Consider the following 27,665-nt stretch of genomic DNA (forward strand, 5'->3'; position numbering starts at 1 on the left):
GAACACATTTCCAACGCACATCTCACTGAGATAACATCACGGAGAAAATAAAGAAATTTTAAAACAGAAAAAATAAAAGAAATTTTGAAACGAAAAATATTAATTCGAAAAAATTTAAATTCATATTGAGTTGAGTTTTTATAACTTTGTGAAACACCAAATAATTAAGAAAAAATTAAATTAATTATATTTTAAAGAGAATTTAATAAAAGTAATAAATTAAAAACAAATAAACTAAAAAAAGACAAACAAACGAAAAAGTGCCAAAACAAACGAAGAAACCACAATTTCAAGTGACAACTGTTTTCTATAAAACCATCAAAGTGGGGCTGTTAACATTAAAAAGAAATTTTTCCTTTGGAATATCCGATATTCCAGAATTTGGATCGAGAGAAGAAAGCAAAATGGGAACAATTGGTGAGTTTAAAAAAAATTGAAAATATGTACGATTTGCATTTGGTCCATCCATTTAATGGTTTTGGCGTCACCATTAAACCTAAGGGGGGTCGTCTACCCCCCATTGTCATCGTCATTGTTTTCTAGTATAAATCTTGTTGTAGTCTTTTCAAGAATCCTGCCAGCCTGCAAAATGTTGTGACGTCAATCGTTTGTTTCTTTCCTCTGCTCACAATGCAGAGTTACATACATTAGTGGCCTAGCATTGAAGAGCATTGTTCTTTTCATTTGAATTGTTGCTATTTTTGTTCCCCTAGAGTTTCTGTCTCTGTGTAGGACTTTTTATGTTCTTTCCTTTATTTGCATGAAAATGGTGGCTAGCCGGCACCCTGCCAGAGGCATGGAGGCAAGTAAGTAAAACCAGGCATTGTGTCTTAAGTTCATTGAATTCAGCCATGAGTAACAGAAATGCCTTGTCATTTTTTGTTTTCCTTTTGTTGTTGTTATTGTTATACTTGAGATGGAGGTTCCAAAATTAGATTTGAACTTTGTTCTTGCTTGACATTTTGTTTGCTAATGAAATGAAGAAGAAGAAGGATCACAACATGAAACGCGTGCTGTGACAAAGCTTTAGTTTTGTGTTTTTAATGGCATTTGAATATGTTTATTTTTACATTTCTTGGAAGAAGAAAACAGAAAATTTGTAACGTAATAGAAATCTTGCTGAGCGCGTGAGGCGTAGTGCCTTCTTTTAGGATTTTTTATGTCTGTGCAAAAATAAATATTTATATTAGAATATGAAAATCAAAGCCTAAAACACACACAGTTGTGGGGGGAAGTGGAAAATTTCGGTAATGGAAGTGAAGACTTTTTAGGACATTGTGTTATTTTAGAAGAATTCTAATAGAATTTATTTCCATTAATGAAGATCCATTATTTCTCATTAATCATCTTTTGGTCTCCAACAATAACTGTGGCAGGTTTGAACTTTATGATAGTCTTTCCTTTGTATTTTAGGTTATGATACCAGCGATTTGGAAATACATATCATTAACATTTTTGTTTATTTAGTTTTAGTAATTTTATAAACAAGAAATCCTAGAATATCAATCATTTGCTTACAATTACTGTCAAAAGCCAATCATTTCACTTCTTCTTCTTCTTCTTCTTCTTATTTTCAAAATTACATGCAACTGCTATAAAATTTACAATCTCCAACGGACATTTGCATTTGCGAAAAAATCCAATTTTGTATTGCGTTTTTATGCAAAGCAAACGATGTTGTTTTTGTTGGGCGAATTTTATTGGACAATAAACACAAAATTTGAAATCTTTTGTTTTCAATTCAGTTCAAAACTAAAACAAATTTTATAATAATAAAAATAAAAGTTGTTGTTGGTGATTTGTGGATGTCAACGCCATAAACATTCTATATATTTTTGTTGTTTTTGGTTGGAACATGTGTTGGCTGATATTTTCCCATAATTTTAATATAGTTTTCTAATTTTTCCAACAGTAATTTATGATAGAGAAATTTTACGACAGCACAAGTCTGGCCAAGCTGTTACTCATTGACAAAAAAAAAAAAAAAAAAAGAAGTGAAAAACCTTTGGTTAATGGAGCTAAAAGTGCTCTCTAACTATTAAATTAAGGATGGAAAATATGTCATAGATGCCCGGTCCATCATAACAAATCAAATAACAACAATGTATTGATTTATGTATTATTGAAATTATTTTCTACTTAATGGTTGTCAAGTTAGTTAGCATTTTATGACCCCAAACCGGAGCGTATGATAAACATAAACATTTTATAGCAAACTATTAAGCATACGTTACGCTGTCTGCCTCGTACATCCGCTATATTGTGGTTACAGGTTATTTTCGAAAAAAATAATATTTTGTGCCAGACATTTAGTTTTGGGAGAAATTTTATTTTTGGAAGATAGTAAAATATTTCGTAAAGAAAATATGACATTAAAAATGTTACAGATGTGATTAGATAGACGGATGACGTGAATAAAATAGTAGACATTGTTGTGGGTGTAGATTGAATATCCAGACATGCTGTATGCCCAATATGTATAAACATTGATAGGCGGTCTATAGAAGACTTGGGATATATTTCATTCGTTTCTCATTTGCTTATCTTTGGAAAATAAAACAAATAAAAAATCAAATCAGAATCAATCGGTCAGAACGGTATAGGGGCAAAAGTATATATGGGTTAGGTTAGGGTTAGGTTAAAGGACGCGTAGCTGTTATATTGGACAGCCACTTCACTCGGAGACCTTATGGTCCATTGTGTTCATCCTGTAGGGGGTTTGAAAGAGAAGAAATGTATATTACATGGAAAAGAAGAATAGATGTCAAGGAAAAAAGTAAACAAAGTAATGGAGTAAAAAAGGAATTAATGGTAGAGAAGTCATTGAAAAGGATATTTTGGATATAAGAGCGAGAGAGGAGAGTTAGCCACGCTAAGGCGCATTGGTTGGTTCTCGTTGAAGCCATTTTAAACCTTTTCGTCGGCTCGACTTGGCAGAACGTTGTCAGAGATGTTATGGTGTGTTCATCCACCGTTCGAAGTCTCCTGGTCATGAGCACTGGACAACGACATAATAAGTGCTCAATCGTCTCCGTCTCTTCTTCATCTTCGCCTAATCTGCAGTAGTCGGTATTGTCGTCTCTATCACATCTGCAGGTCAAAGATCTTATCCTGCAGTGTCCTGTGATTGTTCCAACCATTAATTTTAGATCGGATTTCTTCATGCAGAGAAGGGATATAGTTCTTCGCTGAGATATGTTGGGCCAGATTGCCTTTGATACCTTGCAACCAGGTTCATTGTTCCAAATCTGACCAGCCTTGTCCCGGTAAACTTGTTCTAGCTGCCGCATGAAATGACACAAGGGTGGCTTGATAGAGTTGTCGATTTCAATGTCGGTTAACACCGATCCGGTACGTGCCAGCTCATCCGCTATCTCATTGCCTTCGATATTGCAGTGACCCGGGACCCAGCATAAGGTAACAAATGATTTTAGGTCTTCCAGAGCTTTCCTGCAGTCCAAGACCGCAGCAGACTTGATTGAGTGGGATTTAAGTGATTTAAGCGCCGCCTGACTATCCACGTAGATAGTCAACTGTCCAGTTATGTCCCCTTTTTTATTGCTTATCAACTCTGCTGCTTTCTTAACTGCAAAGATTTCGGCCTGGAAGACACTATAATGTTCGTTCAACCTGTATGAGAGCCGTAAATTGAGGCTATCGCTGTAGACGCCTGCTCCAGTTCCCATTTCCATCTTGGAGCCGTCGGTATAAATCTCTATACCGAGTAGAGGTGGGGAATTGTGGGGGAGGCATAACCATAATCAGTGTTGCGCCATGAGTTTGTCTCTTTGAGACGGAGAGCACTCTTGGCTGCCAACTCTTGTACTACAAGATTCAGCGGGTGAAGATCAAGTAGGACGTTGAGTGCTGCCTGTGGAGTGCTTTTCATAGCACCGGTAATTAACAGTGATGCCACTCTTTGAACAGTGTTTAACTTATGAAGAAGCGTCGTCTTGTTCAAAGCATTCCACCATACCAGAGAACCATAGGTAAGGATTGGTCGTACTATGGTCGTAAAAATCCAATGGATGACCTGTGGTTTCAGTCCCCAGCTCTTACCTATGGAGTTCTTGCAAGAATAGAGTGCTATTAGACCTCTCTTGGCACGTTCTTCGACATTCCTTTTCCATGTTAATTGATGGTCCAGGATGATGCCGAGGTACTTGGCTTCTAGAGACAGCTCCTGGACAACCCCATCAAGCATTGGTAGTGCGAATGGTTTGACTTTCCTATTTTTGGTAAACAGGACCAGCTCAGTCTTAGACGGATTCACCCCAAGTCCATTGTTGCGCGCCCATCTTGTTAATTTGACTAGAGCTCCTTGCATGAGTTCCGATAATGTTTGTGGGAATCTACCGCTGATCATTATGACCACGTCGTCGGCATAAGCAATCGTTTTTATTCGTAGTTCATCATATTCCTTAAGTATTTCGTTAATCACCAGAAGCCACAGCAGTGGCGATAGAACACCACCTTGTGATGTGCCCCTGGTGACAGACTTCCGAATGGAAGTCTCACCGATATTTGAATTGATTATCCTGCTGCTAAGCATTCCGTCAATCCAATTGATCAATGTAAAGGAAATACCAAGGTTAGAGATTGTGTTATGGATAGATTCAAGCTTGACATTATTAAAGGCACCTTCTATATCGAGAAAGGCTGCTAACGTATAGTTTGGTCCCTCCATATTCCTCTCGATGAAGCCCACGACCTCATTCAGTGCAGTTTCCACCGATTTACCTTTGGTGTAGGCATGTTGGGCAGAACTTATAGCACTTCCAAGCCTGGCCCTTATTCCAAGGTCCAGCATATATGGGTTAAAATAGGATATCTTCATCATTCTGCGAAAACGAAACCTTGTTCCATGCTGTTCCTTAAAAGTTCTAGTCCCCTAAAGTTGGAATTTCACTAAAATTTAGTACTTGAGGAAAAAGGAAATAGCTCACTACGTGTAAACGCTGCGGGATTTTATTAAAACGTCTCTTAAAGGCAACAATTCTACCTACCTAAAACAAAAACAATGAACACAATATCTGTTATAGTTTCCGAGAAATAGCCATTTCTTTCTGCAGAAATTTGTAATATTTACGTATTCTCCAAAGTAAAAAAATTGTCGTCTTTAGGAGCACGCCACGCCCACACCTTCCAATAATTGCACGCAATTTTTTGGTTTTCTTAGTTTCAATATGATCGGTGACGACAAAAATAGGGGTTTTGGCAAGGAAAACCGATTTGTGAACCAGTGTGCGCCGCATATGTGGTCAAGAAGGTTTCTTTGTCTGGGGTACAGACAGTGCTGCCGTCTAGGGACTTGAGGTCCTTGTTTCTACATATCAACTTGTCGCACATAGCTGTGGCATGAGCGGACGACGTGAACATACTGTCGTATGTTATGCCCAGATTCGTAGGGTAGTTAGTGGTAGGAATTCTGCTACCATTGAAAAGGACATTTAACTCACTGCTCCCCACTGCTGTCAATGTGGTGTGTTCACCAGTGGCCGTAGAGTTAGTGGCGAAAATTTGCATATTTCTCGCGCAAAAGAGGGTGAGTTCAGCCTTTCACAAATGACATCAGGTAAGATACCCGACGACCAGATCGTACATCATCTGTATACGTATCCATTTCAATGCCGTCTGGAGAGGCATGAAGTGCACATGTTAAACAGTTTCGGAGATATTCACCATTGACAAGAGGGAAGATATCCAACACCAAGATTGTACAATCATTCGCATACCTAACAATTTCAATGCCGTCTGAAGAGGGTGGAATACAGAAAGGGTAGAGTTTAAACAGTTCTGGCGTTATTACCTCACCCCACTTTGGGAAACTACCCGTTTTACTCTATACATCCACCTCCTTAAAACTTGATCTAAGTTTCGACAAAATATAAATAGTGGCAAAATTTAGACCAACTCTCTTGTCCCTTTAAATGTGTTTTTTTTTTCAATTTTTCTTAAAATCCTAGAAAAATCACAATTTTATACCAATTCCTATATTTTTGACAACTAACGAATTTACTCGTATTTCCCGCCAACAATTATAGGCACAGCCAGCAGCACATTTGTTGCGGTTGGTGATGTTTTGTTTCTGTAAAAAAATACATATTTAAATGAAAATTAACAAAATATATAGAAAAATAAACTAAAACTGATGGGTCAGTCAACAAGGCCTCGTTAAATATGGAATAAGAACAAAAATGTTTTTTTTTTCTTCGCCTGTGGAGATGGTGGAATGGTTGTTGGTTGGACAGATTGATGTTGGATGGTGGAGGTAATGATTTGTGCTTTAGTGGACATGGCATGGCTGTGACGTACTATTTGCCATTGACACATAATAAAGCACAGTCACACACAAAAAAAAAATAAACAAACAAAGATCAAAACAACAACGGACACACTTACACAATTGCAACAACAACAACGGGCAATAAATATTGTAAAAAAGTCAAGAGCCAGAGATCCTCGTTGGAAGTTGTGCTCTCACATAAAATATTGCAAAAAAATGATTGTCATCCTCTCCATAACGACGAGCACACTTAAATGTGACACAATACAATAACAACATTTTTTGTTTTTGTTTTTAATTTTTGTGTTTTTAAACGATAAATGTCGCCAATTCTTGGTATCTGTCCTTACGTTCATAAACCCATCATTATGTGGCCGTCTCTATGTCTGTCTGTTTGTCTGTAAAGCGATAATTTACTATGGTGATAATTTGTTTTGAATTTTATTTATTTTTCGTTGTTAATTTTTGTTGTTATTTTTTGTTGTTGTGTCTGATCTACGCAATATAAAAAATATGACCTCCTGACGGATTTACGCAAAAAACGAACTTATACACATATATACTTATATACATATATAGTTAATTATTTGCATGAACTCAACAACAGGTGTCAACTTTTAGATAGATTGGGGGGAAGAATGAGATCTATCAATATAAGTTATATGAAAACCAGGGAAGGGGGATATTGCCTTGGCTATTTGTGCAGATTAATATGTTTGGAATTATTTTTATCATTATTAAATTTTATTATTGGCCTTTTGCAGTGGCTGTTCTTCTTCTTGTCCTGAAATCAAGCATATTTATAGTATATTAATAACGTGTTAATTTTTCTTTTCTTTTCTTAATAACAAATGCATTTATAAACATCGCAGCTGAACATTCACATATTGTTACGCATAAACATAGGACATCATTTGTATGGCAGAACAAAATATAGGCAATCACACCAAAGACAATCGTCGTCTATATTTATAGATCAGTTTTTTTTTGCCCATCCAGCAATCGTGGGCGCAAGAAACAAAATAGGTGACATACACACAATTGTTTTGTTATTGTTTAAGTATAAAATTAAATATATATGTATGTATGTAGTAGGAGGTCCGTTTATCATGTTATAAAGGTTACCCTACGTTTTTCAATTGCATGTGTTAAAAAACTTGGCCTTTCTCGGAATTTGAATATTGAAATTAGGACGAAATGGTTTTATTATTTTTATGGCCTACCAAGAATCCACACTTCATTTTATAATGACACAAAAGCACTAAAAAGGCCTGAAGGCACCAACTAAAATGACTAATGAGAACGATAAATTACGAAATAAGCATCCGATTTAGTGGAAACTTTGCACATCGTAAAATGTCTTCCAAGAAGGTTTATTTCGTATAACACCTACGGGTGTTTACCTCAAAATTTTCAAAAAAAAATTAAGTGTAGTTAAAGGGCTGTATGGATATTGTTTTGGAAATGTACCCCTTGTATTCTTATTAGCAACGATATAATGTTTTTCGTGGGCTGGTCCATGCTCCTTGATAAATTTGACCAAATGCTTTAAAAAATCAGAGGGTGACCGAAAAAGGCTGCTGCTGGGAGTGATATGAAGTGCCTGAATTTTGTTTGCTGATAGAATATATCGGAAAACTCCTTCAGGTACCTGACTCACAAAAGTTTCAAACTTTCACTTAAGTGCAGTTTAAGGGTTGTTCGAGGATTATTTGGAAATTTTCATCGAGGTTTTTTCATATAAGTTTTAATAACAAGGTAACTCTCGGCCCAAAATTAGGCTTTTATCCAAACTTAGTTTATGTTCGAAGATGGGCCATATCGGTGCACTAACTCGGGTACCACCCTCACAAAAGTTCACAATTTTTTGCATAAATTATGCGCAAGATAACTCTCGAAGGTACTAACAGATTTAGTCCATACTTTGCATATCGTAATATTTCTACCAGACATAGATCAAGTTCGAATATGGACCATATCCGCTCCTTCGGGTACCTCCCACACAAAATTTTGGAAAAGTGCAGTTTAAGACCGCCTCTCAAATCGTTTTGATTTTTGTTGTAACAACTTATATTTGCTGCCCTTATTACGACGTTACAAGTTTTTTTCGGGGGCAAATCCATACTTCCTGAGAAAATGACCCGAAAGTTGTAAAAACTCGCAACTGCAGCATGTGCAGTGGATGAAGCGCACGATAACTCTCGAACCGATAAACAGATTCGGTCCACGATTTAGCGGTCGTAATATTTTGCGCAAACTTAAATCAAGTTCTAAGATGGACCATGTTGGTCCACTCCTTTGGGTACTTCCGCCACAAAAGTTCAAAATTTTCGCTAAAATTGTGCGCAGAGGCAATACACAATTTGGTCCACACTTTGTACATCGTAATATTTCTGCGAGACATAGATCCGGTTAGAATATGGCCTATACATATCTTAATTCCTTCCGGTACCTCCCACACAAAATTTCGAAAAAGCGAATTTTAGGACCTCCTCTCGAATCGTTTTGATTTTTCTTGCTACATGTTGCATTCAAGGTCCCTATTACGATCGTACAAGTTTTTTTGAGTGCAAGTAACTTCTTGAGAAAATCACATGAAAGCTGTAAAAAACCGTGGCTGGTGCGCACGACAACTCTCGAACCGAATACTGCGTTGGCCCACACTTTGCATAAAGTAATATTTCTTCGAATATTAAATTAAATTCGAAGGTGGGGCTTATAGGTGCTTCTCCTCCTTCCGGCACCTTCCCACAAAAAAAAATATTCGCTAAAATTGTACGCGCGTTATCTCATAAACGGAGCAAACGATTTGGTCTAAATTTTGAATCTCGAAATATTTCGTCCAAACATAGTTTATGTTCCTGAATTCTGGTGCAGCATTTGAACATCGTAATATTTCTCTCAAACTTAAATCAAGTTCGAAGATATACTACATCGGAAACTCCTAAATTTCCAGCGGTGACCAACTAAAATGTTTGGTTAGCACAATAGCTATCGAAAGTAATGACTACAAAAATAGATTCACTTCCAAAACGGACTATGTCGGTCCGCAAAAGTTCAGCACTTTTGCCCTTCAATGCAAATTAAATTTATTAGCAAAACCTCCGCATTTATTGGAAACCCCCACAATCGTTAGGATACCCGAAAATTTCCAAAAGCCCTAAATTTGAGTAGGCATATTCATACTTCGTTCCCTAAAAAGACCAACAAATTCTGAAAATCGGTTGTGTAGCCGGTATTCGATCTGACAATAGATGAAAGTCTAAATATTCACATAGGCTGAGGATATATCTCTGTCGGCAAATCCAACTGATAGTCCATATTTACATTAGGCAATTTTCCTTGCGCCAATTGTCACTTTGTGGATGAGAGAGGGTGTTGAGAGGCAAAGGGTTACCATATGCCTCACTTCTCTCTCCTTCAAACTGACAGTTGCCACAAGGAAAATTGCCTAACATAAACATGGACATACTCTTTTTTCACCTATTTAATAATATTTTTCCATGACTAGTTAATTTGAACTCACTTACTTAAGTGGTCCTCTTCAAAACATTTGTTCTATAAGCCGAACTAAGAACACAATTTCACTCATCTCTATTTGTAACCTTTTCCGAATTTGGAATATTTTGTTACTTTTTAAAAAAAGACCTCATCTGTTTTATGCCTCAGTCTGTGTCTTAATGATCCCACAAAAATATATGCAGATCGGTTTATTCGTTTTCGAGTTACAGTGGGCATCGCAAACTGCTTTAGCAAAACCAGTGTTTCGTAGTGGAGTGGATTTGTTTATGTTCAATAACACTGTGCAATATTTTTAAGGTGATCTTGTGCAAACAATTCGAACTGAGGATTTTTTGAAAGTACAGACCCAAACTACAAGAAACCATAGTTGGGTTTTGTTGTGTCAGATCCAGCTCGGAATTTATGGCCCCATCTAATCATAGGTAAATATTGCGTTTTTAAAGAAATTCGGGGCTATATCTCTGAAACCAATGCGAATCTTCTTCTGACCTCTGAAGCAAATTTGTAGATAAGGACAAGAATAAAATATTTGGAGAAATAATGAACTCGAAAAACTACATCTATTGCCTCAAATTTCAAAATATTTGCAAAAGTTCCACAATTTTTATACATTTCGCACCGTATCTCCAAAACCGTTAACTTTTTCTGAATGTTTTCTTTTGGAAAAATATTCCCTGGAATGTAATGCACAAGTCTTCTTCAGAACATGTCATTGTTGTAAAATGCCTCTATCCTGTTGTTTTCAGTACATTTTTCAACGACGATTTAATAAAAATGTCAATAATGTGGTGAAATCCGAAATGCGAGAATAAACTGTTGGTGTGAACTATGTTTGAAATACGTGTTGTAAACGATATGATGCAAAATACCGCTGAAACAACATGAAGTAAGAATTTTAGAGTTTCAGAATGTTCTAAAGATTTGTTGAGAACTTTATTTGGAAGATTTTTGCAAAAGGTTACTTGGTTCAGCTCCCAATAGTTTAGCCGATACTGACCAGAATTTCAGCAATTATGTAAAATTTTCTCTATTTTATAGATTTTGATGCCCTAGATGGAGTTTTTCTTAGGTGGTTTTTTCAAAACATAAGTTCTACTAGTTTATGGCTACAATATTGCTAAAGACAACAAGGCCAAATTCCTATTCGTTTCTGAGATAAAGGCCTGATAAATGCAAAAAAGTGTAGATTTACCCCGGTTTAAATGAGGCCATAAAATCCGAACTGGATCTGACAGGACAAAACCCTACTAGGGTTTTTGTAGTCTAAATATGTACTTTCAAAAACTGCATACTAGAAGTTGTTTGCATTTTCAGTGTTGCATAGTGTAAGTGGCCGTAACCCCTTAATGTGTCCATTGAGCGTTGCCTTAACACGCCAAAACAACAATCACAAGGATACATCGCACATGTTGTTCGCTTTTAATAATTAAGTGTGATTATTGCTTTATCTTTTTTAAGGTGATGCTAGGCGGACTTATTCAGACTGAGTCATTGGTAAAAGTGGTTTAGCCCATACTTTTCATCAGTAAATAAAAAGGATATTTTTATTCCATTCCGTTCCATTTACAACTTTCCATTGCCTACATAGACAAAATATTGGTATTGGGTCTTCCACCCTTCTGTGGCCACAGTAGACGTGATAAAGTCTCACCCGCTTGGGATTTAATTGTTATGCGTTCTTTTAGGCAACCTCTGCATTTCTTTTGTCACAAATTCTAATATTAACTAATATTACCATTTAAGAATTTTACTTCATTGATATGGAACAATGCCAGTTTGATATTAAAAAATCCAAAAAAAAAAAAAAATACTTTTCATGTGATTTAACTGCGTAGTATTGTTTCTTAAATATAAAATTATAGCAAAAAAAAAAAAAAAAAAGAAAGACACAAATATAAAACATAAAATATTAAGTCGAGTCCCGTGTACTATGTGACACATTTTTATTGCTCCCAAGTGTCTAGGGGATAATAGCTATGTGATTGGCCTTCCTCTCCCAGGGAATAAAAGAAACATTTATAAGAGAATAATGCAATAAAACAGTGTGAGAGGAAATAGAAAGTTTAATGAAGATGAAAACATAATAAATTAAATTATTGGTGGGTCAATGAAATTTTTGGAGAAACAAAAAATAAGAAAAAATACATTTATGGCTTTAAAAGAAATATTGATTTCGCATTTGCAAATTGTTTATGACACAGCATCAATCATGCAAAATTTGTGTGTTTTGAAGAAATCTGTTTTTGGCCATGTTATATTTATTTGTTTTTATTCTGTTAATAAATTTATCTTCCCAGAATTTTACAATTGTTGTTTTGATGATTATGCTGAAAAATCTAGAAGTAGCAAAAACAAATCTTGTTTGTTTTAATAATACAAGAAAGAAAGACATTGGAAGGAAGGATTACTTTTGCAGTGGGTGTTTGTATTCCCGTTCTTGTGATCATAACCAAATTATTATCTGGAAGAAAAAAATAAAAAACAAGAAAATAATGCAACAAAATCAAATAAAAGTTTGATGAATGGTTTTGTTTTTTTTTTTTTGGTTACCTATGGGTGGTCTTTATGACTAAGCTTTTACCTGTTGTTTTCTTCTTTTTTTGGGAGGAATATTGTTTATCAACAAAAACATAAAAATTCCATTTAAAATAAAATCCCCCCAATGTTGGTGGTATTGCCTTGTTGTTTCGGTGGGTCAGTTGGTCGAACAATTGTTTATGACATAGAAAGAACGCTATGTTAAGAGGCAGAACAATACTGGTATGCCAAGGTTGAATTTGAAAAATGTTAGATATTTCCCAGCAACATTCATTAGGTGATAAGGGAAATTATCAAGAAAATAATAAAAGTCATTGTCGGATAAGAAAGACATTACATACATAGGGAATATCCTTCTGGTGGAACAATCTATATATTTATTTACCTTGAACTTAGGCCTTATGTTTAAAGTTTTAAGATTTTATCATAGCCCACTGATATAGGCGGGAAGACTGTCTAGGGTGCCCAAACCCATACGACATTGCAATTTTTTGAAATTTTTTCAACAGTTCAAATTTTGTCCATTGGGCGCCACACGAAGTGATGTCCAAAAGTATTTCTGGCTACGTCCCTTTAATATCCATATAGCTTTTGTCTATTTAACAAGGAATATTCTCCTGACTTGGACAAGAATAGACCATGTTAATCAGTCAAAAGGCATATGACCATGCTTTGACGATTTTAAAGGGAAAATGTACATGGCTGCCTGAAGAAGGACGGAAATGCCAATTATAGAGGTTTTAGATGTTTTATAGGTTTATCATAACTTGACATGTGTGGTGATACTTTGTATGATCTCCTTCATCGTCTTTAGCTTTCTTATATTTTCTCAAAATTTCTAATTTTATTTGTAGTATTTACCACCTAGGCAATCCCACTCGTTTTGAACGTAATTACGTTAAGAGATTATTCACATTTCTTGATCGCGCTTTTTTGTTTGATCGCGTGTTTTTGGTTTTTTTTTTCATCCCTGTTTACACAACGAATGATTCACACAAAAGTTCAAATGTAAACATCATTATCATTGTAGTACGAAGGAAGAAGCATCATAATTTGAAATGAGTTTGCTTTTCTTTTATTACGCGGTTGTGCTTGCTGCTGGCTGCCTGGCTACCCCCACTGGAACATTACCTCGGGTTTTGCATTTTTAGTGGCTATTTTATAATTATTTGCAAAATTATTATTATTTTGAAATTAATGAAGTGCTAGAAACGCACGCCTCAGATAAATTGCGTTCGCCAAAAAATAAACAAAAACGGAGAGGGAGAAATTCAATTGTTTTTGTGGGTGGGTTTCGGGTGGTTATGGATATTATCTTCTGTTTTCTTGTTCGTAAATAAACTCTCAAGTCTCTTGGCCAATGTCAGTAATGATGTAGGATAAGAAAGGTAAAAAATATTGAAGATGATGGTTTTCCTTATAGAACGATGTATATGTATACAAAGCAGAAGATCCAGAACCATATTTTTAGCATCTTGAAATTGTGTTCAAATCTGTAATTGCCTATCTTACATTGTGTTTGAATTATATAAACATTCACTTGCGTTGCATTTAGGGGGGAGTGGTGATGCTGATGGTTATGCGAAAGGTTTTGCGATACAAGTGAAATGTGAACTTCGAAAAGCTCAAGATGGTAAAGCATTCATTCTTAGGCACAATGTAGGATACAAACTCTGCCTAAGAATGGTCATAAATAAATGAAAGGCTTTTACATTTGAAAATAAAACATGTGTAAAATCTTCGCCTAAGATAACATAACATTGTTCATTGATTGCTAAACCCCATGTACAACATCTATAAATGTATGAATCTTCGTACTATCGACACACCGTTTGAACTCGCCGAAAAATGGAAGTCAATGTTTTTCTACAAGATGCTGTAACGCCATCTTTGCCTCACAATTATCGCTGCAGTTTGGGGATTATAAATTTCTAAGCATACTTTTAGGAGAAAGAAGTCTATCACTAAGCCAAAAATAAAATAGGGCCTATTTGGATCTTATGATTGTACTGAGCAAAAAAGTCCCCTGGGCCATATTTGGATATCGAGACCCCCGATTTTGACTTGAAGTTTTTTATCCACAAGGCCAAAACTGCCCGAAGGAGCGTTCCAATGCTTTTGCGATGTACTAGAGAGTTTTTAATTACTTTCGTCTTAGTGTTGGATCGAAAATCTCAATGGTTTGGCTGTTATATGCCAAAATATAAAAAAACCTGGATAAAAAAACTTCAAAATCGGGATTCTCGATTTTTGCTCAGTACAATCCCAGAAATCAGAATCGCGAAGAGCCCATTAAGGCTCCTTCCATACAAATCGCCCCGTCCTATTATGGATATGTTCCATTGTTCCTTCGAAGATGTTCATAAAAAACGTTTAGTTAATACTTATTTGAAAATTGCCTAAGTTCTGATGTCGTTGAAATTATTCAAATTTTAATATTGAATTATAAATATTAGTAATTTAATCAATTTATAACTAATGCCCATTTCCAAATGTATACAACGATTTTTTTTTTCAATTTCCGAAATGCTTATTGAATATGTCAATCATTAATCAATTGTAGAATGACAAGAGAAGCTTTTAGAAGAAAAAAATATGATTTCAATGAGAAATTGATGGGTAGCAATAAATCGATCATTGATTGCGTCAAATGAATGTTGCTTTGGGGGATTTGTTTGATATATTCGTAGAAAAGATTTAGGAATTAATTTTCACAAAAAGGAATTAATTTTGTTTTTTTTTTTAATATCAAACCAAGCAATATACATTTTGAAATAAACTTAAAATATAATGGATGGGATTTACTAAGAATTGAGAGGCTTGTGACTTTGACCAATCTACGTTATAAATAATAAGCTAGGTGACGAGTGAGTAACTCAAATTATTTAACTGGGTCACTATAAGATTGGATCTTCAGAATTTCGTCCTAGAAAAACAACTAAATAGTTAAAAGATCAATGTTTATCTACAATATGCTGTAACGCCATCTATGCATCACAATTAGCGCTGCAGTTTGAAGATTATAAATTTCTAAGCATACTTTTAGGAGAAAACAAATTAAATAATAATACTATGGGCCATTATTACATATGGAGGCATAAAAATATAATTTTTACATTGAAAGTTAATGCCATGAAGCTCCTCTTTGAAATTCAACCATCACTTTTAACTTTAACCTAACCGGAACGCTATAAATCTGTTCGATAAATCGAAACTATGGCAAAAAAATACTTATAATACTGGCGGTATGTATTCTTTGCTAGCATATGTAACCTATTTTTCAAGAGCATCTTCGAAGGAACAATATAAAATAATTTTAGCTCAGCAATAAAAGACTTAACTTTTATCGGCATCCGTCATATCGATGGTACGATGCTGCATTCATGAAGAGAGATTATACAAGTCACATATAAACCAACATTACGCTGAAAAATGTGATGCTGTTATGCTTGTGATTCGAACTCAGGAATTCAGTGCGAAAAATTTTGCAAACGGATCTCTATTGGAGAGCCATAAAATATATTCTCTATTTTCTGTAACACCATCTATATTTCAAATTTGGAGGTGTTGTTCGGTGATTATAAAATAATAGTCATACTTTTAGGAGAAACATAAAATAAAAGTTATTTGTATATCAGGGCAATCATGGAATTATGGAACATTCTTACCGAATCAGCAGAAATATTCTATGTTTGAATTCCGCACGGAATTTTTATTCATGATTGCCCTGTATGTGTTTGACGTGAAACATTTTCAAAGATTTCAAACAAGTCTTCGGAGAAAACTTGAAAATTCTAAAAGATTTAAGAAAAGCTTTATTTTTATAAATCTTTAATATCGGACCTTTCTACATAAATTTAGTTCATAATATTCGCCAAATAGCGATATTTAAGTGTTTATTTTAACTGCATAAAGCCTATGTGTACATATACAAATTAGTTCAGAAAATTAAAACCAAAATTTTTATAAAGAAAAAATTATAAAAATTACCAAAATAGCATTCGGTGCGGGAACTTTTTTCACCGAATCGACCTTAAAAATGTGTTTTCGTTATCAGGACAATATTCCGCACAAATCAACAAACCCAAATCTACAAGCAATTTGTTGTTGTTGATAGGAAAAAATTCTACAACATCTGACAAATTCATTTAAAAGCTCTAGATATGCCAGGAAAAATAGTCACCAGAGAAAAAGGAATCCAACTTTATATCGCAACATAAGAATTACACCTGCCTAGTAAACAATGGTGATTTAGCACAGACAAGATCAGATGGATACATCACACTTTGTACCACCGTTATTCGTAACTTTGTAATGAATAAAAAAGTTATTTTTTATATTTTTTTCTAAAAAATAACTCAGATGTAAACTTGTTTACACTACTTTGTAATGGGCTTTGTCCAGATCCTGATCTATGACATATTTCGAATTAACATCTTCCCGACAAGAAGATTTTATCCTGATCCGTTATTAATTTAGCAGTACAACCAATGTAATGTTCACCTATTCATCCTCCTCTCTCATTTTTATCCTATAATAATAATTGTTCCACAAACATCCCATACGGGACAAGGGAGACTTCTCTCATATCAATGAGTGCACCCCGATTCATATTAGCTCAATGATATGGGACCTACTGTTTATCGCCGAGTCCGAACGGCGTGTCTTAAGACACCACTTTGTAGAGAAGTTTTACATGGCTGAAATTTTTATCCTACTATCCTTAATATTATCTCAATATTTTCCTGCTCATCTTAGATGAGATGAATCTTTGTTTCTTCATACATATTCTTTGTTTATTATATTAATTTTCCTTAATTAATTTGAAATAATTGTAAAACTAAAATTGAAATATTAAAGGAAAAATCAAAAATGATTAGCATTTTAATGTTCCAACAAAATGGTACTTACATACGTACCGTCATAAGAGCCATAAGATGATAGACGAATGAAATTTATGGCAAAGCGATTTATTGCTTGGCAATAGCAAAAAAAAAAAAAAAACAACAAAATCAATCGCATTACAACCAAGCGAAAATGAAGAGGAACAAGAAAAAAAAAACAAAAACTAATAATGGACAAAATATTGATGACAAATTTTAAGGCTATTAGGAGGAGGCGTAGCAGGAGGAGGAAACGTAGAGTTCTCTAGAAAAAAAAACCAAAATATTTTAAAATTAAATTCAAAAATATATTAACCAAGAAATAAACCTGCTAATTTGATGTTTGGTTTTGGGGTGACCATCATGGCACAATGAAAACAAACAAAATAATATTGAAAAGTCATTTCTTTCTCAAAGAGACGAAATGGGTTAGCCCACTCTTTGGATTTTTATGAGGCGCGTAAAAGTTTTCCACAGAAAAAATATCATTCTTTTCATGTACCATAAAAATTGTTGTTGAGAGAAGCGAGGAAGAAAATGTTGATCACTTTTTTATGTATGTGCTTTTTTAAATTTTGTTAATTTCTATTCATCTGCTGTGAGACATCACATACACACACTCAACAACAACTACTATTATCACTCAGCACCACTACTACGCGCTCGTTCGTACGCCATCCATCCACTGACCATCCATTGACGTCAGCAATGCCCCCAAAGTCGCAAAGAATTAAAATAACCAAAAAGCAAATACAACATGCCACAAATGAGAAACGCACCATCAAAGCTGAATGCATCCATGCTGCAAGCAAAGCGTTTTGTGGACAAAAACCAAACAAACCGGGACCCACAGATGTTTCCTACTATTTGTAGATTTTAATGGAATACCATGCAAAATATAATGTGGTGGTCAGGCTTGGGGTGTGTGTTTGTTCCTGGTTGTTGACATGTGGGGCATCCATCCACCAATACCATGGAGATTGTTTCTTCATACAATTTAAGGAAAATATGCCATTAAAAGTAAAAATTATTGTAATTCCTTATAAAAATGATTCTGTTATTCTTTAGTAGAAAAAAAAACAAACAAATATTTCATAAAAAATTCAATAATTTTATTTAAATTTTAATTAATTTCTGGGAAAAAATGTAGAAATTATGTACCCCGCAATGCTTGTCCAGTGTGTGACTGTGGAAGATTTTTCACGCCTTTTAATTTAGAATTTGTTTAGGGAAATACAGATATGTTTACATTTAAATACTAGTGCATCCTATCAATGGCTGGTCATGACTCAATTGAATGGAATATCGAATATATACAGATATACGTACATATGAAACAAAGATTCAATAACCTTATAGATCTATCAGATGTAAGGAACTACCCAAAAAATTAATAGAAATTTCTTCCTAGAAACTAGAGTCGCTTTGGCCCTACTGAGAGCCAACATAATGATTTAATACTAAAATCAGCTATGAATATATTTTTTTATTAAAACAATTTCCAAGCGTCCATCTCTCATATTAGTGGCAGTATGTATTTCCATTCAATATTTTATCGGTAATATGCGACTTCGTAAAAATCCTCTGCGAGTAGTTTTGTCCAAATCTACCTCTCAAGAGATTTTAAGTGTCTAAAATATTCAGAAAATTATATAAAATTTATTTAAGTTAACAGCAGTTGATATTGTCTATCCTAACATTTAAAGCAGGCATGACCAAAAAGAGAACGGAGAAAATGTGAACGTATTCAAAATATTGGCAACTTATAACAGTGTGTTAGTAAGTTTGTATTCACGCAAGCTATAAAACAATAACAAATCAAAACATTTGTTCTCTTTTTTACGCTCTTTCTGTGCATTCGGGTTGTGTGCTTGTAAATTGCCGAAAATCATCGGCACCGCCGTGCCAAATGTGACCATGCTTGATTTAAAGCCACGTCATTCTTTATACAGGCACTCATGCAAACCACTGCAGACCCCAGACCTTTGACACTGGTATATATGCTTAGTGTTTTTACTGGAGCGTAGAATATTAAAAAAAAAAAAAAAACAAAAAAAAAAAACAGTAAGGCAAGGATCAAAGTCGGACGGGCCCATATATTTCTAGACCAAACACCGTCACACATTCCAAATCTCATCAAAATTAGACATACATAGCTTCTTTGGTGCATTAAATACCTTAAATCGGGCGAAAATATATATAGGAGCTATATCCAAATCCGAACCGATTTCGATAAAATTTGGCACATTTATTTCTAGACCAAATTCCGTCGCACATTCCATATTTCATTGAGATCGGACATATAACGTGTTTCGTGCACCAAGTACCAAAAATCGGCCGAAAATATATATGGGAGCTATATCCAAATCTGAACCGATTTTTATATTATTTGGCACACTTATTTTTAGACCTAATTCCGTAACACATTCCAAATTTCATCAAAATTGGACAGATACAGCGTGTTTGGTGCATCAAATACCTCAAATCGGCCGAAAATATATATGGGAGCTATATCCAAATCTGAACCGATTTCGATATAATTTGGCACATTTATCTATAGACCTAATTCCATCACACATTCCAAATTTCATCAAAATTTGACAGATACAGCGTGTGTGTTGCATCAAATACCTCAAATCGGCCGAAAATATATATGGGAGCTATATCCAAATTTGAACCGATTTTCACCAAAACAATAGCGTTCTTCATTAGGCTAAAAAAATGATCTTCCCCAATTTTCAGCCAAATCGAACAATAAATGCGACTTGTACGTTGCGAACGGACATGCATAAATCGACTCAGAAAGTAATTCTATGCATATCCCTAGAAGGAACTATGGGTCTATATCTTTTTCTTAGGCATGTTACATACAAATGCACTTACACATAATACCCTTACCACAGGGTGGAGTAGGGTATAAAAAATCGCAAGCGCTGCCACATAAAACAAACGATTCGAGAGTAAAGTTCTTGTAAAACGCATGCTCATTCAGTACTACCACTTGCGAGCATTTTTCACTCCCGAGTATATGATAAATGATAATTGTACCCTCAGCATTTATGATAACGAGGGTATATAAACTTTCATACGGGCAAAATGTGCTTCATCGAAATAATGGTTTTAGACTCCAAGTATGTTTGGACGAAATGTGTTTCAGACAATTTGGAGTCGATTGAAAAATGTCCGTCCGTCTGTCTGTCTGGCTGGCTGGAGCGCACGATAACTCTCGAACGGATGAACAGATTCGGTTCAAATTTTGGCTTTCGTATTATTTTGCCCAAACTTAGTTTAAGTTCGAAGATGAGCTATATCGGTCCACTCCTTCCGGTACCTCCCCCACAAAAGTTCGAAAATGTTCGGAAAATTTGTGCGCACGATAACTCTTGCAAGGAGTAACCGATTTGGTCTATACTTTTTCCATCGTAAAGTGTGCCAAACTTAGATAATGTTTCAATATAGGCTCAATCGGCCTACTCCTTCGGGTACCTCCCACACAAAATTTCGGAAAAGTTCAGTTTAGGGCCATCTCTCGAATCGCTCTGATTTTTGTTTTAGCAACTTGTATTCACTTCCCTCCATACGACGGTACAAGTTTCATCAGGGGCAAGTCCATACTTCCAGAGAAAATAGCCTGAAAGTTGCAAAAAAACCCCAATGACACCGTGTGAGGTGGATATAGCGCAAGATAACTCTCGAACGGATCTGCCGATTCGGTCCAAAATTTGGCCTTAGTAATACTTTGTCCAAACATAGTTTAAGTTCGAAGATAAGCCATATCGGTCCACTCCTTCAGGTACCTCCCCCACAAAAGTTCAAAAATGTTCGGAAAAATTGTTCGTACGGTAACTCTTGAAGGGATTGGCCGAATTGGTCTATTATTTACACATCCTAATATATCTACCTGATATAGATCAGGTTCAAATATGGACTGTACTTGTCCACTCCATCCGGTACCTCGCACACAACATTTCGGATAAGTTCACTTTAAGACCTGATATCCAATCACTTTGATTTTTGTTGAAGCAACTTACATACGCTGCCTCACTTACGATGATAAAAGCTTTTTAGGGGCAAGTCCATACTTGTTGAGCAAACTTCCATAACGGTCAATGTCGATCCATTCCTTTTAGTATCTCCTCTGCAAAACTTTTGATATTTAATATTTAAAATTTTTAAAACCCCCTAAATACGTATTTTGGGAAAAAAATTGTTTCAATATACACGGGCTGAGGGTATATCTCTGTCGGCAAAGCCGACTGATACTTTTTTACTTGTTTTCTCCTAAACTTGATCCTTATGATCCTCGTGTGGATCATCTGATTTGGTCCAAAATTAGTTTCTCGTAATATTTCATCAAGACATAGGTTCGTTCAGTCCTTTGGTTACCTCCCCCAACTTTACAAATGATATTTTTCGGTCCTTAAACTGCACTTTTGTTTGATTTTTTTTTCTAGAAGCTTTTCCTAGCGGTATCTGATAATACCTTCCATTAAGATGAGATAAGTTAAGAGAGATAAGTCATCTAGTAATTGATTAGATTGAGCTTTTTATTCCAGATTCCCAACAAAACTATATGGAAGTGTTTCGGTGGGTAGTGGTGATTTCACGCATTCTTTGGAATTAATTTAAATTCATTGTTGAATTATTGAAAAAAGTTATTTGAAATATTTGTTAAGAATACACGGTGCTCTTGAATTGAATTTAAATGGAAGGTGCTTACACCTGGGAAGTTTTTGCGGATTCTGATTCATAGATGAGAAAAATCAAAAAACAAAAAAAATCGCCTTTTAAATAAATCGCGATTCAAGTTGACATTTTTAGGGGTTGTTTAGGTTTTCACGATTTTGCTTAGAAACCGCAAAGCTTATCAGTATGAGACTGAAGAAAATAATGTAGCTATGAAAATTCTCTACAAGATTGACCTTTACGGTATTTTCGTAGGTTTTACCATTTATGAGATATTAAAGTTCAAATTGGGATAATGCACTGTATAAAACAATGTCATGAAGGGTGCGCCTTAACTAACTTTTAATGAAAACCGCTTACACAGGGGAAGTTTTTGTGAATTCTGAAACAGCAATGTTCATAGATGAGAAAAATCCAAAAACAAGAAAAAATCGCTGTAGGGATTTTTAAATAAATCGCGGTCAAAATTCAAATTTTTAGGTGTTTTTTAAGTTTTCACGATTTTGCTTGGAAACCGCAAGTCCAATCGAAATGGAGCTAAAGAAACTATAGTAGCTGTGAAAATTCTCTACAGGATTGACGTTTATGTTTTGTTCTCAGGCTGTACCATTTTTGAGATAAAGAAGCTCCGTTTACATATTTAGGTTTTTTTTGTTAGGGTTTCGCGATTTTGCTTGAATACGGCAAGTCTTATCGGCATGGAACATGAGAAAATCTTATAGCTGTGAAAATTCTCTACAAGACTGGCTTATGTAATTTTTCCTAGGCTGTATCATTTTTTAGATATATAAGTTTAAGTTGGGAAATCGCAGTCATGACATTATTTTATAAGGAGCTGCATAAATGTTAAAATTGAAAATTCTCTTCTTAATGTATGAGAGATTCCATTGCATAAAAAAATTAACCCCCAAGTAATGCGAAGGGAACCATCAGATACCTTCTTAACCATAAGTAAACGAGCCGTGCGTTGCGAATATTAACCATCAAATATCATCACATTTCTAAACAACAACAGAAGAGAGGAACTATTAACATTCAGATATATGGCTGTAAACCTGGAACTAGTATAACACTGTGCAACATTTTTGAGGTGATCTTGTGCAAACAATTCGAACTGAGGATTTTGTGAAAGCACAGACCCAAACTACAAGAAACCCTAGTTGGATTTTGTTATGTCAGATCCAGCTCGGATTTTATGGCCCCATCTAAACATGGTTAAATATTGAGTTTTTAAAGAAATTTGGGGCTATATCTCTGAAACCAATGCGAATCTTCTTCTGACCTCTGAACAAGAATAAAATATTTGGAGAATTAATGGACTCAAAAACTACATTTATTGCTTCAAATTTCAAAATATATGCAAAAATTCCACAATTTTTATACATTTCGCACCGTATCTCCAAAATCGTTAATTTTATCTGAATATTTTCTTTTGGAAAAATATTCCCTGGAATTTAATACACAACTCTTCAGAACATATCATCGTTGTAAAATGCCTCTATGCCGTTGTTTTCAGTACATTTTTCAACGACGATTTAATAAAAATGTCAATAATGTACTGAAATCCAAAATGCGAGAATAAAGTGTTGGTGTGAACTGTGTTTGAAATACGTGTTGTAAAAGATATGATGCAAAATACCGCTGAATCAACATGAAGTAAGCATTTTAGAGTTTCAGAATGTTCTAAAGAATTGTTTAGAACTTTATTTGGAAGATTTTTGCAAAAGGTTACTTGGTTCAACTCCCAATAGTTTAGGCGAATAATACAATCTCCGGGTAATGTAGAGAGAGAGAGTCAAGTGGTTACCTTCTGTGACATCCCGATGTTCAACTTCATAGTTTCGTGTTTCCGATACCTAACTAGTTCATCTTGCTAGCTGGTCGTTAGAAATTTACAAAATGTTTATGTTTATTTAGCACTTTATGCTTACTAAATCCCACCAAATTCACCAATATTGTGACATTTAATTGTCAATGACAATGAGTTTGCAATTTGTATGTTTTGCTTTAATACCCGAATCGTACCTTACCCCTCACCAAAATATATCTATATCCAGCAATATATTTATTTTGCCCACCTGACATCATCTATAAGTAGTAGAAAAGTAAATTTAAAAGGAAAAGTTTTGTCAAGCACAAAATAACAACAGCAGCGGAATATAGACAATAGCGGACATAAACAGCAACAGCAAAAACAATAATTTATAAAATATATTGTCGTTGTTGTGTGTGTGTTTGTGTGTTATGAGCTTCCCAATTCCAAGAATACATTTAAAGAAATTATAGCCTACGTGTTGTTGCTTGTGTCCGGCGGTGTCTGTGTTCCTTTATGATACTGCTGCTGCTGCTTGCTGTAGTATTGTGTTGACCATCACGTTTGCATGTTAATCCAAAATCAAATGTTGGCAAGTGATCATAGACAGACCAGTTAGCTACTGCTGCCCCTAATCTGTGGGGGTGTATATTTTAAACGCATTGACGCACAGTCAGACATAATGGCGTCTTTTTGTGCTATAATTTCACTTTCAATCCCAATCAATTCTTGCCAATTTTCTTGAATATTAGCCAGTTTGCAGTGATCGACAGTTCGCTGTTGGCCGGGGGTGGTGGTCCGTGGCCGCTTGTCGTTAGCAGTTTCCTTTTTTATGACCATCCCATTAAATATGATCAATTTCAGTTTTTTAGGTTCACTTTGCATTGACGTTGCGTATTTCTGAGGTGTGTTTTGTGATTTATTTATTGTTGTTTTTTTTTGTTGTTTGGTTGTGTGCCACTTTCTTTCCCAGAAAGTGATTTTCAATTGTTGTTCTTGATGTTCAATTTGTGGCATCTTCATAAATCATTCGTTGCCTTACTTATTTTACCTCAAGATGTATGGAGATTTGTTATTGATGACTTATGGATGATGTCCGTGTGGTGTTCTCGGCGAGTACCTGTTTTGTTTGACTGATCAAGAACGGCCTGATTTCTTTTATTTTTTTTTGTTTAAGGTTGGGACATATTCCAAACAATAATGTTGAGGTAGTAGCTTTGCATGTCAATGGCGGCCAATTAAAAATGACATTTTATAAAATAACAATATTTTGTTTTGAAAATTAATGATGGTCATTGGCCGCTGGAAGTGTGGTTTGACAAATGACTATTTTGTATATGAAATTGGAAAAAAGTGGGTCAAGCTAATTGAAAAACCTTATGTTGTTTTCCGTGGGTGAAAAACTACAAGTTTTTCCTCATTATTTAAGAGAAAATTTATAGAGAAGCTCCTCCCTCCCAACAATTATGTAACAAATGAGACATCTTCCTCGGCGATTTTAAATGTCTTATGATTTCAAATTAATCATCTTTCTTGAAATCTCCATACATCTGGCTGTTTCTACGGAATCTTTACTTTCTGGCTAAATTTATTGCTCTGTATTTTGGGAAAACGTTTTTTATTAGAAATTTGTCATTTGTTTTGTGGTTGGTGACCACTTAATTAAGGCAAAAATAGCGAGAAATTTAAAAAAGGCGTGATCACAATGATGGTGATGATGACCAAGCACAACATAATTGTTGGCCATTTCATAATCATGCCATAGAAAATCTCCCCGTCTTACACTTGGCAACAACTAAATTTACTGTGTCTCTCTCTCTTTCTCTTTCTAGAAAAACGTTCATTTTCATTCCGTTTGAGAAGATCTCGAGCCGGTGATGGCGGCAGTACAAATTCCCGCAACAGCAACAATAACAGCAGTACCTGCACCAACAACAACCGTTGTAATTCACCACAAACACCCACCAGCACCAGCATGAAACTTGAAGTGCCAAACTCGAATGCTTCCGTTAGCCGACGCAGCAGCATTTATCGCAAACCGGATAAGGACGATAGTGGCTTGATACACATAATACGTGACATTGACTTGCCCCTGATGTCATTTAACGATCAATATAATGTTGAGAAAGTCCTGGCTGAGGGTTGCTTTGCCAAGATCCTCTTGACCACCCATAGGCCTACCCAGACAAAAGTGGTTTTGAAAGCTGTCCATGCAGAGTTGACCACCATACAAGAGTTCCAGAAAGAGTTCCACTTTAACTACGAGTTGTCACATCAACGGAATATCCTTAGTGCCTATAATGTGGCCTTCCAAACCAAAGATTACTATGTTTTCGCCATGGAACATGCCCCCTATGGAGATTTGGCTTCCAATTTGGGACCGAATGGCTTACATGAAAATGCCGCCAAAACCATTAGTGAGCAACTCAGTTCTGCCTTGTCATTTATGCACTCCAAAAATCTGGTACATCGTGATTTGAAATTGGAAAATGTTTTGGTATTTACACCCGACTTTTCGCGAGTCAAGTTGTGTGATTTTGGGGCCACCACCAAGAAGGGTACCCTTGTGCACAAAGTCAAACATACCTGGACCAGTTTTGTGCCGCCTGAAATTTTGGAGATTGTTAAAAATGAAAGATTCCATTGTTTGCCCTGCAGTGACTCGTGGCAATTTGGCATACTACTGTTTCACGTTTTGACCGGTAGTCCTCCCTGGAATGCCGCAAACTGGGTCAAAGATGCCAACTATTGCAATTTCATGAAATACGAACAAAGAAAGACCACCAAGATTCCAGAAAATTTCCGTAGATTTTCACCGCGTCTGATGCGTTGCTTCCGCAAATATTTGTCCCATGATCCTGAAGATCGTTGCAAGGTAACAGAGGTAACGAAATACATGAAAGATCGTTGGGTTGAGTGTCGAGTGGCAACATCAAAATCTGCCACCCTTGTTGCTCCCACTCCCGATCAAGATTCCTGCATTTATCTCAATCAAAGAGAGGGTCGCAAATCCCAGGAGGATGAAAGTAAAATGCGTCTGCGCAGAATGATGTCTACCTATGGCTTGGATCATGCACCCGTCGATCAAAATGCAGTGCGCAAACGTGTCCTAGATTGGTTGGCCACCTGTGATGACAATTTCGACAGAGAAATTGAAAGTCTAATAGTTGTGGACACACCACCGCAGTGAACACGCTGCCAATGCTGAGCTGGAGAGCATGAAAGAGACTTGATTTTAGTTTTTTTGTAAGATTGTATGGGTGCATATGTACACTTGACTTTCCCGGTGAAAGACGACATATGGCCCAAGGCACAATTATGTCAATTATGACAATATTAATTAATTGTTGGTTGTTTTTGTATAACACTTTGTTCCCGCACAAACTGTTATACTGGGCAGCAGGCAATCCACGTTTTGTTTGTAAACACAAAGACTCAAACAGTTGGCTACAACAAATTTGAAAACAACAACCAAAAACATACCACCTTGAAAGGAGGCAGCAAGAAAAGAAAACCAAAAAGAATTGAATTGATGGAGATGTGGTAGAAATTGGTAGAAATCCTTATAGTATCAAAAATATCAGTATAACATTTATACAATACTTAATTATTAATTAAGAAGATATTGCACTTTGTTTACAGACATACCCACGACATACTCGTAGATACTTAGAAGTGAGACTATTTTTAATTCCCCAAAAAAAAAAAAACAAAAAGTATTTTAATTATACATATTTCGGCCGAATAAAATTTTGTATAAATACACACCTAGATGATAATAAATGATAATATAAAGAAATGAAATATCTTGTTATAATTTTTTTTGTTTTAATTTGCGTATATAATTTTTTATTTTTCTTCCATTTTGATTGGTTGGCTAGAATTCAAAACAATAAAAATGAATTTAATAAATGTCAAAAATAAATAAATAACAAAA

At 35.3% G+C, this 27,665-nt stretch overlaps 1 protein-coding gene across 1 annotated transcript; it reads left to right on the plus strand.

The window, feature by feature from the left end:
• Positions 1–27,665, plus strand: meng (serine/threonine-protein kinase meng-po). The gene is made up of 2 exons (XM_073966659.1): positions 1–417; positions 25,561–27,665. The coding sequence occupies exons 1-2, from the start codon at positions 405–407 to the stop codon at positions 26,916–26,918; spliced, it is 1,371 nt and encodes a 456-aa protein (XP_073822760.1). The 5' UTR covers positions 1–404; the 3' UTR covers positions 26,919–27,665.

Source organism: Musca autumnalis, unplaced genomic scaffold (assembly GCF_047663935.1).
Source record: "Musca autumnalis isolate F117 unplaced genomic scaffold, ASM4766393v1 scaffold_2, whole genome shotgun sequence".
Taxonomy (NCBI): domain Eukaryota; kingdom Metazoa; phylum Arthropoda; class Insecta; order Diptera; family Muscidae; genus Musca; species Musca autumnalis.